At 42.3% G+C, this 18,376-nt stretch overlaps 1 protein-coding gene across 2 annotated transcripts in view; it reads left to right on the top strand.

Moving 5' to 3' along the window:
• The first annotated feature begins 1,840 nt into the window (after positions 1-1,840).
• The window catches only part of TSC22D2 (TSC22 domain family member 2), a 34,218-nt gene continuing 17,682 nt past the window's right edge, over positions 1,841-18,376 (top strand). For both annotated transcript variants that reach the window (XM_063132075.1, XM_063132074.1), the window contains exon 1: positions 1,841-4,719. In XM_063132075.1, coding sequence (XP_062988145.1) covers positions 2,777-4,719 — 1,943 coding nt within the window. In that variant the 5' untranslated portion in view covers positions 1,841-2,776. The remainder of the gene's footprint in view (positions 4,720-18,376) is intronic.

The following is an 18,376-nucleotide window of genomic DNA, read 5'->3' as shown; positions in this document are numbered from 1 at the left end:
ATAAGTCCATTGTATTCGATAGGGCTTACTCTTGATAAAGATCAATAGGACTGCAGCCTTATGGTGCTTCCAGATAAGGCTTTTTTTATTGTGCCATCACTCTACATCATCATGGAATTTTACTGGGAGTCCAGATGTTGTGTAGTCCAGTTATAACTCTTCTGTGTTTTCTCACCACTTCTTCAATCCTTTTTTCTTACTGCGGAAAACTCTTAAGTAAGATGAGGCAGAATTGGTGCACGGTGCCTTCTGATAATTAGCCTTTGGAGCCCTTCATCTGGAAACACCTTTAGCACAACATCTCCTGTAATCCATCTTGCTACAAGCTTCATTTGTCTGACTTTTCCATAATGCCCAGAAACATCTCCCCATCACCCTCCCCTCCCTGTCACTAGTTTTACTGTGATGAAGAGTTCTGGGGAATTTTAAAGCTTGGTCTTCACTTGATGAGGGTTTAATTGCTCCTCATAAAGTTTTTGTACTGTTTTACTTATTTTATAGTTCAGACTCAATGCTAGGTAGTGAGGGATAGTTTTAAAAGTGCACATTCAGGATAGTCTGATGATTAGGTAGTTGTTTCTTTCCCACTGGCCCTGGACTTCCTGTGAGGTGGGTACTTGTGTAGAATTAGTTACCCATTACAACACTTTTAATTGCCCTTTTGTACTCACAATCAAGATGGTTAAAGCGTTGTAAATGCACACCCCTACTTTCTAAGCAATCTTCATTTTTAAGTCAGTTTTGTTAAACTGTTAAAATCATTCACAGTACCCTTTGCAGAATGACATGGCACTGACTTTATTTTTAATATTCGAATATATATATATATATATATATATATATATATAATTTAAAACCATTCTGAAGCTGCAGCCCTGCACACTCTTATCTGGGAGTAAATCCCATGGAAACCAAGGGGCTCTTACTTTTAAGTAAACACAAGACAGGACAGCACTGCAAATTTATATGCCCATCGAAAGGTATGGTTATATGTATGACTGGTATGCATCCATATGTTATATTGGGTAGGCTCCTGCCTTTGGATTAAGTCTACTGAGGCCTGATTTCGTGCACTGTTTGAGAATTTATTTCCCTATACTTGGCAATAAAACTGGGCAAAAGATTTGCGGATGACACGAGGGCCATAATCTGAATTAGTGGCTGTGCCTATGGAACTGGAAGAAAAGACCTGATCGCTAATCCGGATAAATGACGGTGAGACACAATGGTGTGGTCTTCTTGTAAACGCAGCTGGCGCCAGTGGGCGGAGGAGGCAAGGGGGCGTTTTCCCTATTAGAAAAGCCACCACCGAGACATGAGGCGATAAATAAAAGGGCGTCTTACGTCCAAAATGTAAAAAAATATATACCTCCACCCCCAAACCCACCCCAACAGGGGCACATAGGCCTCTGGTAACGCGGCATGAGAGTTTGGTCACCCGCTTTACTTGTTTCAAGCGGGGCCCAACTGAAGTACAGCCCCCTCGACGTACTCTAACAAAATGAAGGGTGGTACGAGGGTATCACATCATCGCCTCCTCCCGGAAGATACCAACGCTGCACTGAAAAAAGAGGAGAGGGGCAGCCCGGAGCGAGTGGAACATTCCAAACGGTTATAATGACGATCTCGGTGGGAGGGATTTTTCTCCCTCGACGAAGCCCCGCCCGGCCTCCCCCCACCCCCTTTCGAGCCAGGACAGAATTTCTCATCGTTTGAGCCGCCCGGAGAGGGGCGTGTTCAGGCTGCGCTGACGTCAGCGCGCTCCTGCGTAGGGGGCGGGATCTATGTCGGCTGCCGCAGTAGCAGCAGCAGCTTAGCTCCAGTTCCCAGGCTGCCTCGCGGCTCCATTTGAGCCCCATCTTGAGCGAGGGGAGTGAGCAGTTTGAATTTCAGCTCCTTCGGCAGCGCTTGAGAGAGCAGCGCGCCCGGAGTGACAAAAAAGGGCCCGGCCCACTCCACTCCGCCTCGCTGGGGAGACGGGAGCGCTGGGCCGTCGGCAGCGAGCGAGCGGGCGAGACGAGCCGAAGAGGCCCACCCGCCTGCCTGAGGGGGCCGCTGTGAGCCGGGTTCGTTCGTCTCCCCCCACCCCGCTTTTCCCTCCTCTCAAGAAGATGCGTCTGGTGCTGATCTCCAGGTAGAGAGCGGAGCCAGGGCGGCCTGCGCCTCAGTGGGGCTCGCCGGCTAGTGCCGCCGCCGCCCCTCTCCGAAACCTGACGGACGGGCGGACTTGTGGCCTTGGGCCCGCCTCGGGGACCCCGGGTCTCGCCGGAAGCTCGGCAGAGCGGCTTGACGGATAGCGCCACCCCGGCCTCGCTACTCCACCACGACTGTGAAAGGAACCGCGGCTGCGAGAGGGGACAGCGGAACTCCACGGAGAGGAGGAGGAGGTGGTGGTGGTAGCGGTAGCGGTGGTGGCGCCGCCCGGCCGCCGAGGGGCCCACAGCTTTACTCAGGGGGAGGAAGAGGAGGAGCCCGGCCGCCGCCCCCCTTCTCTCTTTCTCCTCATCTCCAACCCCAGGCCTGGTGGCCGCCTGCTGAGCCGGGACTGCGTCGTGAGGCCGGAGGAATGTGCGATACCGCCGGCGTCTGCGCCGTAGACAGAACGTGATCCTCCCCCCCCACCACCACCACTACGCCAGGGCCGGCTCGGACTTCTTTCCTTCGCCCACTTCACCTAGTTTTTCGCCGACTTCAGCGAGGGCAGGTGGGCGGAACCCTCCCGACCTCGTTCTTGTTTCTTCTTGTTGTCCTCGACCCCTTCCCTCGGGAAGGCACCATGTCCAAGATGCCGGCCAAGAAGAAGAGCTGCTTCCAGATCACCAGCGTGACGACGGCCCAGGTGGCCAGCAGCATCACTGAGGACACCGAGAGCCTGGACGACCCGGACGAATCCCACACCGAGGACGTTTCCTCTGAGATCTTCGACGTGTCCCGCGCCACAGACTATGGACCTGAAGATGCCTGCGAGCGCAGCTCCTCCGAGGAGACTCTCAACAACGTGGGTGATGCCGAGACTCCTGGGACAGTCTCTCCCAACCTGCTTCTGGATGGGCAAGTGGCGGCTGCTGCCGCTGCCGCCTCTGGAGGGATACAACTGCCGCCGCCTTCTCCTGCTGTGCCTGCTTCCAACGGAGGAGCTGTTCCCAGAAGCATCGTGGTGCCCCCAGCAGCTGCCACCCAAGCCTCCTTCGTGGCGACAGGAGGCAGCAGTGCGCAGACAGTGGCTGGTCCTGGAGCCGTGCCTCTAACGGCCGCCGCCGCATGCAGTTCCCGATTCAGGGTGATCAAGCTGGACCACGGTTCTGGAGAGCCCTACAGACGGGGCCGATGGACGTGTATGGAATACTATGATCGGGACTCGGATGGTGGGGCTGTTTTAGCTAGGACTGGGGATTGCATTAGACACAATAGTACTTTTGAACAAGTTGTTCAAGATAGGGACAGTGGCCTAGGTGCTACTGGCAGCTCGTTGATAGTGGCCACTTCAGTGCATGGCCCCGACTCCCTGGCTGACAGCTCTCTTGCTGCTGTGTCACAGCTACTCCAGCCAGAGAAAATAAACCAGCCCTCTCCACAGCAACCTAATTTTGTCATTGGGCAGCAGCCCATAGGCGGGGCTGTGCCTCACAGTAGTGCTCAGCCAATCTATTCAGGAGCTACAGCAGCAAGCCAGCAAATGATGGGGCCTCTGCTGCAGACCCAGCCGCAGGTAAATGCACAGAGCATGGGACAGGCTGGACCCAACGGGAAAGGCATGTCACCTTCGAATGTAGCAATAGCCCAGACGAGTTTGCCTATGCCACAACAGCAGGTACAGCAAGCTAATGTACCGGTGGCTCAGACTCAGCAGTTTGCTTATTCTCAGTCACAGATTCCACCAGTGCATTTGGTACAAACCCAAACTCCTGGCCAGCCAGAATACATTCAACATATGACAGTAATGCAGTCTCAAGGAGCTTCTCAACAGGCTGCTTCAGGCTCTGTCCCAAGCACTGGAGCTTCCAGTCTTCCAGCAGCACAAGTAGCTGGTCAGAATCCCTCGCCTATAGCCCCAGTGATGGGAGTTTCTTCACAAACTGGTGAAACAGTAGGACAGGGATCTGGGCTAATGCAGAGTGGCCTGACAACTCCAATTCAGACTGTCATTCCTCAGCCAGGAGGTGTGGTGCAGCAAGGCATTGGACATGCAGGGGTTGTGCAACATAAATCTATGACTCAGCAGCAAATGGGTGGAAGCAGTCAAGTGGCTGGTGCTCCTCACAGTGTAGTCGCTGGAGTTCAGAATGTGCCTGCAGCTGTACCTGGTACTAGTGTGCCTAGTGTATCTACAACTTCTGTTACTATGCCAAATCCCCCTGTTACTTTGGTCCAGTCCCAGCTGACTAGCCATACTTCTGTCAGTAGGAGTTCCAGTGTTGTCCAGCAGCATGTTGGCCTTCCATTAATGCAAGGCACAACCAATGTCCCTGCAAGTCTGCCACAATCTAACATTGGACAATTTCAGACTCAACCTTTAAGCCAGATTGATGATACTAGAAGAAAATCTGAGCCCCTACCTCAACCACCACTTTCTCTTGTTGCTGAAAATAAACTTCTTGTGAAGCCACCTATTCCGGACACTTTAGCAAATCCTCTTAATTTACCCACAACTACTCCTATGAACAGTCTTGCCAGCTCTGTCTTTGGCATTTCTATTCCTGTTGATGGTGATGAAGACAGGTATTTATCTTTTATATATATATTTCTACACAGTTGCTTAGTTGTAATTACATATTACCAGCATTTGTTTATCAAGTTTAAATATATCTTAAGGGGAATACATATTAACGTATGTGGTTCATTACTAGTGTAGCAAAAATATGTATAAAAATATAAGGAAGAACATAGGGAATGAGACTATGAACTTAAGCATAATACTAATATAAAATCATTACTTCTGTAGTCTTGAACAACAGCAAAAATGATTCTTGAGCCTATCAGATATAGTTGGAAACTTGAAGAGAAGGAAGGTTACTCTACTCCATTATTTAAGGGGCAAACTGGAATATAGTTAGTCTCTAAACTCATGTATTTATTTATTTTATTTATTTAAGCATTTTTATGCCGCTATTCAGCCAAAAAAGGCTCTCACGGCGGCTTACAAAAGTATTTCTTGAAAAGTCCCTGCCCACAGGTTTACAATCTAAATGTAAATGTAGCTATGCAAGCTGGATAGTAAGCTCACTCTTTTTCAAAGTATTAGTTATTCATATACAAAACAGCAATGGGAATATAATTATTAATGGAAAGTAAGATGCTAATTTAGAAAAGGTCTTGTTTGATTTTTTGCTGCAAAAGAATATTTCCTTCAGCAGTTTCAGTACTGCAAAAGCTGACTAACAAAAGATGCATTATAGAAAAAGTAAGCAAGTTAGATAAACATGATTTCACATTGACTTGCTTTTAAATAAAATAATTGCTTTATAACTATTAGAAGAGCGTGGTTACTCTAAAAGGAAAATATTCTTGATCACTCAAGTGATTAACTTTACTGTCTTAAGGATGTTTATTCATTGAGTTCAGTGGGACTTGCTTCCTGGTAAGGAACTGCTTAGGATTGTAGTTTTAGCATGCGTAAATGTAAAGGAAACAGGTTATAGAGATAGCCTGTTTTAGTTTGAAGTGAGTTACATAGGGCTTTCCCTATCTGTAGGGACGGTTTTGTGAATGAAACACTTTTATGTGGTCCCTATAATTTCCTTTTTTGGGGAAAGCACCAAATGTGGAAATCTAGTGTTCCCACGCCTTAGAAAGTATTGAAAGACTTTAAGAAAAGACAATAACACCAAAAGAAAATGTTTATAATAAAAGTAGGATGGGCTAAGCCGAAGAGTAGTCAAGAAGAGAAAAGGGCGGGACGTGCAGAGAAGCCTGACAACTTCCGCTTGTACTGAAGTTTTCTTGGCGTGAGGGGGCTGACCTGTAACAGTACCTTTCGATAAAATTAGAGGCATAATGGTGGAAATAGTTTGTCATCTAAAGTTGCAATCGTTTACTCTCCATGGGGAAGCCCCAATGAACTGTAAATGTTACTTTAAAAGCGTAGAGTAACTTCTCATAAAATGTACTTATTTCCTTAAGCATCTTTCAAACATGGTATGAATTTTCCATGTGCGTCACAGTATTGTTACATTTGAGTTGTAAATATTAAATAAAAATTCTCCACTTGAGGAAGTATAGGAATGAGCTTTAATTCTCAACAAATCTACTTACAGGCTTCTGTGGCTTTGCAGCAATTGGTAGCACAGCAATTATTTATTACATTTAACACAATATCGCTATGGTATATTGAAGATAAAATTGCCAATAATAGAGGCATGCATGTTATTTTGACTTATTTATTATTCCTCCTTATCCCAATCTCTCTATATAGAATTGAAGTAGATGTGCAATACAATTAGAAAACATTGGGTTTGGTACTAATAATGACACAAGTTTTTTAAGTTCATATGCAATATATTAATGGATCTGATGTCCCACTGAATGTTTGCGCCTTAGTAAGTATGATAGGATTCCACCTTTACTTCTCCATCTGGTCATTTTTGTTAAAGGGCTGTGTGCAAAGCATCTTTGTTATGGTGTGCTGGAATAATGTATATAAGTAATACTTGACACCAAACTTTTTTGAGCTGATTCTCCCCCCCTCCCCCAATTTGGATTATTTTGTGAATGTCAAGCATAGTATAAGTCCTTGTGGGACTGCTGTTCTATCATAGGCCTCTTTCCAGAATTAACATTGTTAGGAGTGTGTTCACAAGTGCATGCTGTTCAAAGATTCCCCTCTTTCTTTCTCTTTCCACCACCTCTTTTTATAGTAGAGAGATCTTCCATAGCAACAGAAGAGTGGTTTGTTCAGCCTCTCTGGGTAACTCCTTGTGTGCTGAAAAGTGAGATAATATGCACAGGAAAAGGGTTAGGGTGAAACATTTTGCAGAATGCAATGAAGAGTGAGGGAAGTGTTCTGCTTTAATTTAAAATTACGACTTATATGGGTAGTATAATACAGATTTGTCCCAAGTGAAACAATTCTAGTCTTGGCTTCTGAGTATTCTATCAGCATGGGGTCTACAGGAGAAACCTGTTACCTCAGTGGGAGACTGCTTTTATTGATCTTGTACTTGTGTAAAATAAATATATTTCAGTTAGCCTCTGAGTCATAAAAGGTGCTAAGCTAAGTAGTACAAAGAAACCAATACAGAAATATGAGTGGATATTAATGGAAACACTTCAGCTTTCCATGTTGTTAACATTTCTGCTAGTACCAGTACATAAAGGTTGTATATTAGAACAGATTGGTTCTTTGCTCCAATTCAGAAGCCGCTTGTAGCTACTCATGTCGGGATTAGTTCTGTTTTTTAAGATCAGGGATATAGGGAGGGGTTAGAATGAAATATCATCTTTGTTTTGGGGATTGTTATGAAGTTGTCAAAGGACTTGTTACATGACTTGGTAAGCATCATTGGTAGTTCTCCATAATGCTTTTTTTGTAGTAAGCCACCAAGCAGGATGTTTAAAAGCTACAGTGGGAGATGCTGCAAGTGGTGTCTGCCCTATTGGTCTCCTCCAGAATTAAATGTGGCTGTTTCTCCTGTTGATTTAAGTGGTAATTACATTATTAATTGGTGCCTTTGTGGTATGAAAGGTGCTGAATTAGTAATATGCTGACAAAGTTGTTACAATTTATAGAATTAGTTCTCCTCATTGGTTTTGGAAACTAAATAACATACAACAAATGTGGGATAATATGTTGTATTAGTAGAACATTCCCACTATACTTTTTTAAATTTAGTAAGTACTTGATTATTAGCTTCAGGTGACAAAATGTCTTTAGATTTATTGTTCATAACAAACTGGCATAAATTAAACTGCTAGTAATGAAATCTCAAATACCTTAATATTGTTAAATCCAAACATGTGCTGGGCTTCTAAAAACATAATTAGCTGAATACTATACTTTTGGCTCTTGAGAAATATGCTGCCACTCTTAAAAGAATACATCACTGGGAAAGCTTGTTTAAACCTCCTACATGTTTGGCAGAAACTTGGTGCAGTTATTATCAGGCTGGTTAGAAATGCATAGATAGCTGACCAATATGAACTGTGCAGGCTTTAATCCAGAACTCTGATGAATGGCTGCAATTGTGAAGTCTTAGCAGCAGCCACTAAATGATTGAAAACCTGATTGTAAGGATTTCTTCATAGACTATCACTCTGTTTAGTTAAAAAGCTTATTTGTATAGTGTCCTAATTGTTGCTGATAAAATACTATAAATGGTAAAAATGAGCTCTTGAGGCCTCTTTCATCATGGAACAAAACCTTGCATTAACATTGATAAGAGTATTCTAATGCATTGCAGGTATGAACTATATGCTTTATTTGAAAAAGGGCAAAAAAGAGGATTATGCAATTTGAAAACAGTAGACATTGATCGGATCCTGCTGTTGCTGAATTTTATCTTCATTTGTGTTCTTGAGCACGCTCACAAATCTTCATGTTTTCAAAATCTAAAATAGAATTGTACCATGTTAAAGTGATTTGTGAATACAATCCAGAAACAAATGCAGGCAAGAACCCTGTTTAGGCCCTAAGTATCCCCATGAGATTCAGCGATATTTCATTCTTCTTTCCATAACTAAAAGAGTAGACTTAAAAAATAAAAAGTTCAATAAAGTCTTTAGGGGACAACACATTTTGAAGTTCATTGCATTAAATCAACTGCAAATTTGCTAATCCTGTGTTAATCTAAATACAGCCACATAAGAGTTAAGGACTACTTTTATTAAAACCTTCCAAGACTGAAAACCACCAGCTGCATTCATAATTTATGGAGACAACACTGACCACTGCAATCCCTGAACATTTTCGGTATTAAGTTGGATGGTCTGAAATGTTCTGGAATTAAGATTTGAGGGTTTCTCAGTTCTATTCCTCAGCCTATGTTGAAGGAGATACAAAGTGCAAGTTAAAAAATTTCTATACTGATCTTGTAGGCCATTTCTAGAAGTTTTTCCTCCCTGTCTTTCAGAAGTATGGTACTTCTTAATGGAAATAAAATCTGCAAGAAGCAACACAAGGAAGTCTTAATATTATGGTTTCATTGCTAAAGCTGTGTCAGATTTCTTTTTGGCAGGAAGTGTTATCTTTAGGTTATTAGAATAACATCATCTTGTGTAGCTGAAATGCACACATTGAACCTTTTATTTTAGGAACATATGATAACATTTAGTGCCAGTGCCACAACCATGTAACTGTTCTCTCCCAATTTTCATTTAGAGCTAGTATTGAGTAACAACACAATGATGTATTTATTTACTATATTTATATGCTTCCTTTCTACAGTAAACTGTACTCAAAGTGGTTCATAATAGACATTAAAATACTGTCCAGAATTTGAGGAAAAAATACTACTAAATATCCAATAATACTCTTATTTCACTCTTTCTATCTTTAATGCAGACATGACATCTAGAGAGCTGAAATGCATAATTTCAATAAAGCAGGATATGCATGTCTGCCACTGAACCTCAGTATGTTGTGAAAGATTCCAGCCATGTTTACAGCACTTAACTGGTTTGTGAGGCATAATTTTGCCCACCTGAACCAATATTGCCCCGAGCAGGAAACACTTTCCTGAAGCTGAACATTGCAGTCTGTAGTGGCAGGCAAGCTATATTTTAGCTGTATTTCAGAGATACTGCTTTTAAGCCATTTTTATCAGCTTCTGGGGAACCCTGGGAATTCCCCCAGACACAGTTTGAATTCCAGTGTCTTGAGAGCATTAACCCTTTAAAAATAATATTTTTGTTCGCATTTCATTTTGTGCCTGATAATTTCATACAAAAAGCTTGACTATCATGTGGAGTCCCCTCCCTCCCATTTCATCCATGGAGAAAGTGCAATGGCTTTGCCTACTTCATGGGACATTTTGGGGGGGGAATAGATTTGTGAGGTTGGATGAGGACACCTTGTTGGGGTTCAACCTCAAAAGGATTAAAATTAAGTACTCATCTGGAAAGTACCTGCCTTAGAGTAGTAGATCAGAGGAGAGGAGGGAGGCTTTGCTCAGCTTCTAGTGAATCTATTGTGCATCATTCTTTAATCATGTCTATTTGGCATATGTGATAGGGCGTAATGGCCTTCACTGTTGTACCTTTGACTAGGAATGAGATGTACTCACTGAAGATGTTGTGTGTGCTTTCTGAGTAAAGCATCGAGGGCAGAAGTAACACATGAAAGGCATGGTAGGGCGCAAGTGAAGAAATCCAGAGCTAGATGAACAACTGAAAGAGGAAATGAAACAGCAGCAGCACTGAAAATTTTGATCTGCTTTCAGATCTCGTTCTGTATGATTGGTTAGCAGGGAAAATCTGAAGCCCAAGTTTTGCTGAACAAATGCTTTGTTGGTGGGTTGAGCCTGTACGCCTTGGCAAGTGTGTAGCTGATATGGTTTACATCCTTTTCACTATGTTAGAGGGGGATAAATCAAACACTGGGTACTACCATTGGGCACTTACAATTCTTTAGGGTGCAGTTCCATGCATGTGGAGACAGAGAAATATTCTACAATTTCCAGCATTTTCCAGCCATGCATGCTGGCTTTGGGGGTGTTGGGAGTTGTAAAATGTTTTTCTATCTAAACATGCATAGCATTGCACCCTAAACCTCTTAAAGCAGGATGGCAAAGATTTTAACCCTTTTCTATTAAAAAACAAAAATGTTTGTGCACACCCTTTTCAGGATCTCCCTGCTTAATATATGCCAAAAATAACTTTGCTGTCCTCTAACCTCAAGGGGGACTTGCAGCAAAACATTAGTTTTATCTTCTCTCCTATCAGATGTTCTTTGGGTTCTAGGCAGCCAAATAGTATAAGCTTGAAGGGCTGAACCCAGGTGTTCTCGCCTCTCTCCCTTTTCTATTTTCTTTTCCATACAACAATGAACATTAAGTGGCTACTGAGCATGCTTTGTCTTCATTGGGCTGCTGCCCGCTTATGATTTTCAAAAGATCTTCAAACTCTAGGGTTCTTATGAACTGGCTGATACCTCTGTTAGTTTCTCAGTGGCCTATTTTGTCTCCAGGCCTTTTGGCACAAACTCCCCCCCCCCCATTTCACTGTTGGGTGGAGGACGTATTGCTTTCTATTTTTATTTTGAGAGAAAGTTATACCATTTATTTAGTTACTTTTACCTGAGCGTCCTGAAGTCTCAGGTTGGGTAACTTATTACTGAAAGCAACAGGACAACATGTTTTCTATCTGTTACTGGCCTGTGCAGATTTATTTCTGGCTACCAAAACCCAGCCCAAATAAGACAGATCCATGCTCTTACTTTGTTAAGTCTCATTGGAAAGGAAATTTCATAGTTGTGAGGCAGCCATTAAGGAAGACCCTTAAGCCTTATCCATCACTTTGGGGAGAGAGAGAGAGAGGATTAGGCTCTCTTCAGGAATTTGATTACTAAGTCAGTTAGCTCTGAACCAGGAGCTTTCAATCTTTTGCCATAAGAGCTCTAATCACCTGAGCCTCATGTTCAGAGACATAATCAGTTGTTGAAGATCCCTCATGTTATTCATCCTTCTAAACTTGTAGCCTGTCTGCTGTGAGAAAAGTAACTAATGTCTGGTAATGTCTAGCAATGGACAGTGTTTTGGCATTGTTGCTTTTGTTCCCACACCCCACAAGTGGTTCCTTGTTGAGTTTAAGGAGATAACACATAATTGAGAGAAGTATGGCCATGACATTTTCTGCTGATTGTTTATGAAGATACAACCATAAAGGTGATGCTTATGTTTTCATTCCCTTGATAAGTGTCAAGTATGAAACTAGAAATGCAAATGGGATCTAATGGGAACACAAATCCATCCATTTTCATTTTAAACGGAGATGGCATACTGAAATAACATCCTAGCTTTCTGTGACAATGCAGCGAGGAGCAGTTTATCTGGATGGAAACTAAACCTAATCCATATTTAGTTTAGCTTTCTCCCATTTCTCACAAGTCCATGATTTTCTGCTGAAAGTATAATGGTCTTCCTTTTGGGCACTTTTGGTGGGTATTTTCCCAGCAATTTTAGTAATAACTAGTAGTGGAACCATTTGTAAGGGGGAAGCCCCCTTCTCAAATAAAGAGATGACAACTATGAACATCTGGCTTCTTGAGTTATGTGTTCACAAAAACAATAGAATATTCAGCCAGCTGGAAAAGAGGCTGTTTTTCCTGATTGCAGACCCTAGGGTTGCAGGAAATGAGACATTGACAGAATATTCACTATCCACCCATATTTAACATACTGTAGGATGCATTGAGCATTTTAGAAATAATGACATAGGTTGGAGCCAGAATAACTTAATTGAACAAGTTAGTCATGACTTCAGTCTCATTAAACTCCATGGAAATCAAATGCTGCAACTAACTTAGTCTGCATCAAACCCATAGAATTCACAGATCATTCTCTGGGGGCACAGAGTTTTAAGACAGTGGAAAAGTGACTAAAGTCCCACTGATTTCATTTGGTCTACTCTAGCTATGACTAAGTCTGTTTTTGTTGTTTATTCGTTCAATCGTTTCCGACTCTTCATGACTTCATGGACCAGCCCACGCCAGAGCTTTCTGTCGGCTGTCGCCACCCCTAGCTCCCCCAAGGTCAAGTCTGTCACCTCCAGAATATCATCCATCCATCTTGCCCTTGGTCAGCCCCTCTTCCTTTTGCCTTCCACTTTCCCTAGCATCAGCCTCTTCTCCAGGGTATCCTGTCTTCTCATTATGTGGCCAAAGTACTTCAGTTTTGCCTTTAATGCCATTCCCTCAAGTGAGCAGTCTGGCTTTATTTCCTGGAGTATGGACTGGTTTGATCTTCTTGCAGTCCAAGGCACTCTCAGAATTTTCCTCCAACACCACAGTTCAAAAGCATCTATCTTCCTTCGCTCAGCTTTCCTTATGGTCCAGCTCTCGCAGCCATAGGTTACTACGGGGAATACCATTGCTTTAACTATGCGGACCTTTGTTGTCAGTGTGGTGTCTCTGCTCTTAACTATTTTATCAAGATTTGTCATTGCTCTCCTCCCAAGAAGTAAACGTCTTCTGATTTCCTGGCTGCAGTCAGCGTCTGCAGTAATCTTTGCGCCCAGAAATACAAAGTCTGTCACTGCCTCCACGTTTTCTCCCTCTATTTGCCACTTATCAATCAAGCTGGTTGCCAGAATCTTGGTTTTTTTGAGGTTTAACTGCAACCCAGCTTTTGCACTTTCTTCTTTCACCTTCGTCATAAGGCTCCTCAGCTCCTCCTCGCTTTCAGCCATCAAAGTGGTGTCATCTGCATATCTGATATTGTTAATGTTTCTTCCTGCGATTTTAACTCCAGCCTTGGATTTGTCAAGCCCAGCACGTTGCATGATGTGTTCTGCATACAAGTTGAATAGATAAGGTGAGAGTATACATCCCTGCCGTACTCCTTTCCCAATCTTAAACCAGTCCGTTGTTCCGTGGTCTGTTCTTACCGTTGCTACTTGTTCGTTATACAGATTCCTCAGGAGGCAGACAAGATGACTTGGTATCCCCATACCACCAAGAACTTGCCACAGTTTGTTATGATCCACACAGTCAAAGGCTTTAGAATAGTCAATAAAACAGAAATAGATGTTTTTCTGGAACTCCCTGGCTTTCTCCATTATCCAGCAGATATTGGCAATTTGGTCTCTAGTTCCTCTGCCTTTTCTAAACCCAGCTTGTACATCTGGCAATTCTCGCTCCATGAATTGCTGGAGTCTACCTTGCAGGATCTTGAGCATTACCTTGCTGGCATGTGAAATAAGTGCCACTGTCCGATAGTTTGAACATTCTTTAGTGTTTCCCTTTTTTGGTATGGGGATATAAGTTGATTTTTTCCAGTCTGATGGCCATTCTTGTGTTTTCCAAATTTGCTGGCATATGGCATGCATCACCTTGACAGCATCATCTTGCAATATTTTAAACAGTTCAGCTGGGATACCATCGTCTCCTGCTGCCTTGTTATTAGCAATGCTTCTTAAGGCCCATTCAACCTCACTCTTCAGGATGTCTGACTCTAACTCACTGACCACACCGTCTGAGCTATCCCCGATATTATTATCCTTCCTATACAGATCTTCCGTATATTCTTGATCTCTTCTGTTTCTGTTAGGTCCTTGCCATCTTTGTTTTTGATCATACCCATTTTTGCCTGGAATTTACCTCCGATGTTTCTAATTTTCTGGAAGAGGTCTCTTGTCCTTCCTATTCTATTGTCTTCTTCCGCTTCCGCGCATTGCTTGTTTAAAAATAATTCCTTATCTCTTCTGGCTAACCTCTGGAATTTTGCATTTAATTGGGCATATCTCCCCCTATCACTGTTGCCTTTTGCTTTCCTTCTTTCTTGGGCTACTTCCAGTGTCTCAGCAGACAGCCATCTTGCCTTCTTGGTTTTCTTTTTCTTTGGGACGTTTTTTGTTGCCACCTCTTGGACAATGTTGCGAACTTCTGTCCATAGTTCTTCCGGGACCCTATCTACTAAATCTAGTCCCTTAAATCTGTTCTTCACTTCCACTGCATATTCATTAGGAATATTAGTGAGCTCATATCTAACTGATCTGTGGGTCTTCCCTATTCTCTTTAGTTTGATTCTAAATTGTGCAATAAGAAGTTCGTGATCTGAACTACAGTCAGCTCCAGGTCTTGTTTTTACTGTCTGTATAGATGTCCGCCACCTTTGGCTGCAAAGGATGCAGTCAATCTGATTTCGGTGTCGGCCATCTGGTGAAGTCCATGTATGAAGCCGTCTTTTTGGTTGTTGGAAGAGAGTGTTTGTTATGCACAGTGAGTTGTCCTGGCAGAACATATTTAAGAATGTAGTGAGCTGCTTATACACTGCCTTCCTGTCAAGGCATTCAAAGTGTTTTCCAATTTAAAACACTAAATCAAACTATGTTACAAGAGATAAAACAGCAAAGTTGTCTGTTAGTGTGAACTTCCTGGTCTGGGCTTTACCCTCAGAGCACGCAGGTCTTTAAGCAGCTTTCCCCCCCACATTCCTAAAGGCTTTCTCAATTCCTTATGGCAGCTGGTGGTTTCTTCAGGAGCTGAGTACATGCACTCACTCACCTGGGCTTCTCTTCTAAGATTAATATATATGCTAAAGATCCAAGGTCTGAGAAGAAAATGTTAACACCTGTCAAGATTAGTTTTAACACCCACAGCTATTGATGATTTATATGAATAACAAAATAATGTCATGAAGTTATAAATATCAAATCAACAAATGTGAAATTCTTTCAGTAGCTTCTGACATTACTAATTAAAGGTGCAATCCTATGCATGTTTAGAAAGAAAAGTCCTACAACTCCCAGCATTCCCCAGCCAGCCATGCTTGGTGGGAAATGCTGGGAGTTGTAGGACTCCTCCCACCCCCAAATATGCATAGGATTATGCTCTAATTCCCTAAACTGGTATATGTTAAAACCTGTGCTCTACTGCAGAAAATTTGGGCTGCTCTTAGGTCATCACATAAAAGAATCAGACTGCTCTCAATATGTTGAGCAAATCTGGCCAAAGCATCAAACACAGTAACTGGGTTTGGATGATACAATAGCCTATGATGGGTTAATTAACCCAACATGGGTTATCGTCATTTGGTGGGAGTTTTTTTTAACCCATGATGGCTTATTTGGACAAAATAACCCACCCTGATAACCCTTGGTCTATAGAGTTGGTTATTTAACTCATCATGAGTTATCGTGCTGAGTGGTGGTCACAGTGAGTTATTTTGGCTGGCTATTGAACTGTGCAGCAAGAGCAGTCAAAACAGTGTTTCGCTGTTGTTTGGCTTACTGATTAGGCACACCTTAAAGTGAACAAGAGGATGGGGGCTATGAGGTTTGGTCCTGAACTTGCAAACCCCCAAGGTTTTATAGGCATTTCCTGCTTTTTGGCGTACCTGGGATTTTTGCTGCTTTCACATTTATTGCTGGGTTTTCATGGTGCATCGGCTGCCTCCTTAGTAGAGGAGTTTGGCTATGATCCTGCAAATCCCAAAAGTTTTCTAGGATTTTTGCTCCTCTGAAGTAAATCTGCAGGGGTTTGATGATGGGTCTGGTGCCTCTTGACTGGGAGAGGCTATGTATGAAGTTTTGTCCCGTTCCTGCAAGCCTCCAGTGCTTCAGAGGTGAAACAGTGCCACTGCTTGTTTGGGAGGACTGCAGCAGGACAGAGGGCAGGGGAGTGAGTCAGATTACACCCAGTAGCTTAATAAGCTACACACAGTAGCTTGTTTTCAAAATAAGCTACTGTGAGCTTATTAACCCATCATGGGCTATTGTGATGTCCGAACACAGCCATAAACTGCATAATTTACATTTAGAGAAAATACTGGATTCTAAATACTGTTAAAACATTCAGCCTTGGAAACTGTTGGTTGTGTCATTTTTGGCATGATGATTTGAGAGTGCATTATTTGATGGACTGTTAGTCTGTGGGATTTGTGCAGTTTCCCTCAGATGTATTGATAACCGAAGGCAAACTTGCCCCAGTATTATGTCTTGTAGTTTGGGAGTGAGGAGCAAAGTAGAGTGTAGCTATAATCTGCCCTTGTAGTTATTCCTTCCAAAGGCCCCAATTTTCCATTAAAAATATCTTCTGAATAAAGTAACACGTAACATTTTCAAATATAAAAACCTTAACAATATTCTTGTGCTTGCTACAAGAACAATTTTAGTTTGTTGTTAAAACTGTTACACCTCTTGTTTGAAGAATTTATAGTTAAAGCAACTAGAAAGAATAAAAAATAAGAAGCCAGGAACTTAAGTTGCCCCCAGTCCTCCTAAGTCATGTGCTTAAACTTAGCTAAAATTAAGTCTCCAGGCATGTTGGGTTTTTTTGTTTTGTTTCGGCACTGTGTTGTGTATTTCTAATTCAGATACTTGAATACTCTAACCAAACTGGCACTCCTCTTCAGTATGTTCATGCCTTACGCATTACAGACCTAGAAGGTAAAATATAATTGCATGTAGGAATAATGAGGATGATGCTTTCAGCAGCACTTGGAATTCTTAATTTTGAGTGAATTGTAGGCAAAGTCACACAGCTCTCTCCAAACCATGTTTCTAAGCTCCATCTCCCCCATTTCCTTTCAGTTCATTATGGCTCATTAATAGAAAAGAATGAAAATGAACATCAATAAGTATTGCTTCCTTTTAGAATTTGAGTTCTCAAACTTTAGGGTGCCTCTTAAGAAGCTGTTGGCAACTTCAAAAGGAAGTTCAACCAACAGCATGATCAGTATGCTTCCTCACTTACCTCACCCATGAATTATTACAGTTAATGGCTTGTTTGCATTGCTGATCAGTACTTCAGGCCAATGGGAATGCAGTAAACATTTCCTAAAAATTATGCAAGAGACCTTACTGTCTAGCAAGGGCTGAACACATCCCATAAGAATGCGGCAGCCAGAGCTTTGACTGGCACTGTTTGTTCGGATCATACCTCACTAGTTTTAAAAACTTAACTGGCTGCTCATTTGCTTCGGATACCAGCTCTTTATTTTTAAAGGCCCTAAACAGCGTGGAACCCAAGTACTTGAAGTGCCTTCTTCTATATCAACCTACCTGCACACTACATTCATCTGCTGATGGCCTTCTCCAAAAACCATCTCCGTAAGAGGTGAGGTTTACACTTACAAGAGAGAGGGCTTTTTTGTAGTGACACCCAAATTACAGAAAGTCCTCATCAGGGAGGTAACGCTGATGCCAACTTTGTTATTACTTAAGCACCAGAAAAGTTTATTTCTAGACATTTTAAATGGGTTAAAATGTTTTAAACACTTACTGTTTAATTCATTGCTTGTTTTGTATTTTCTTAAGTTTTGTAAACATTGAAATACTTGATATTGATATAAATATGTTAAATAAAATAGCAAGTGAGTGGAGAAAGGTAAGAAGATGTGAAGTCACTTGGCAGTTAGTAGGCAAGTGTCAGCTGTCTGGAGGGGTAGCTAGAGTTTGAAAGTGCCTTCCAGGGAAATCAAGGCAATGAGATACATATCCAGATGAAAATGAAGAACACTAAAACACACACACACATATAGGGGGGAAATGATGTAGTGGGAAGGAAGACATGAGTAAAGAACATAAGGAAATAGATAGTGAAAAGATGAGACTAAAGCTGGCTAAGTTGGTCAAGAGATGGGTGAGAGGATGAAAAGTGCATGGAAGAGGCAGGAAGCAATGGAAAATCTAACTGGCTCTGATCTAATCTCATCCAGTTGAGCATTGACAGTAGCATGGGTGTTAATTCAAGTTATGGATTGTTGGTAGCATACTCTTCATGCTT

The sequence above is a fragment of the Elgaria multicarinata genome, chromosome 8 (assembly GCF_023053635.1).
Source record: "Elgaria multicarinata webbii isolate HBS135686 ecotype San Diego chromosome 8, rElgMul1.1.pri, whole genome shotgun sequence".
In the NCBI taxonomy this organism is placed as follows: domain Eukaryota; kingdom Metazoa; phylum Chordata; class Lepidosauria; order Squamata; family Anguidae; genus Elgaria; species Elgaria multicarinata.
The sequence above is the reverse complement of the archived record's forward strand: the minus strand, read 5'-3'. Positions and strand labels throughout refer to the sequence as shown.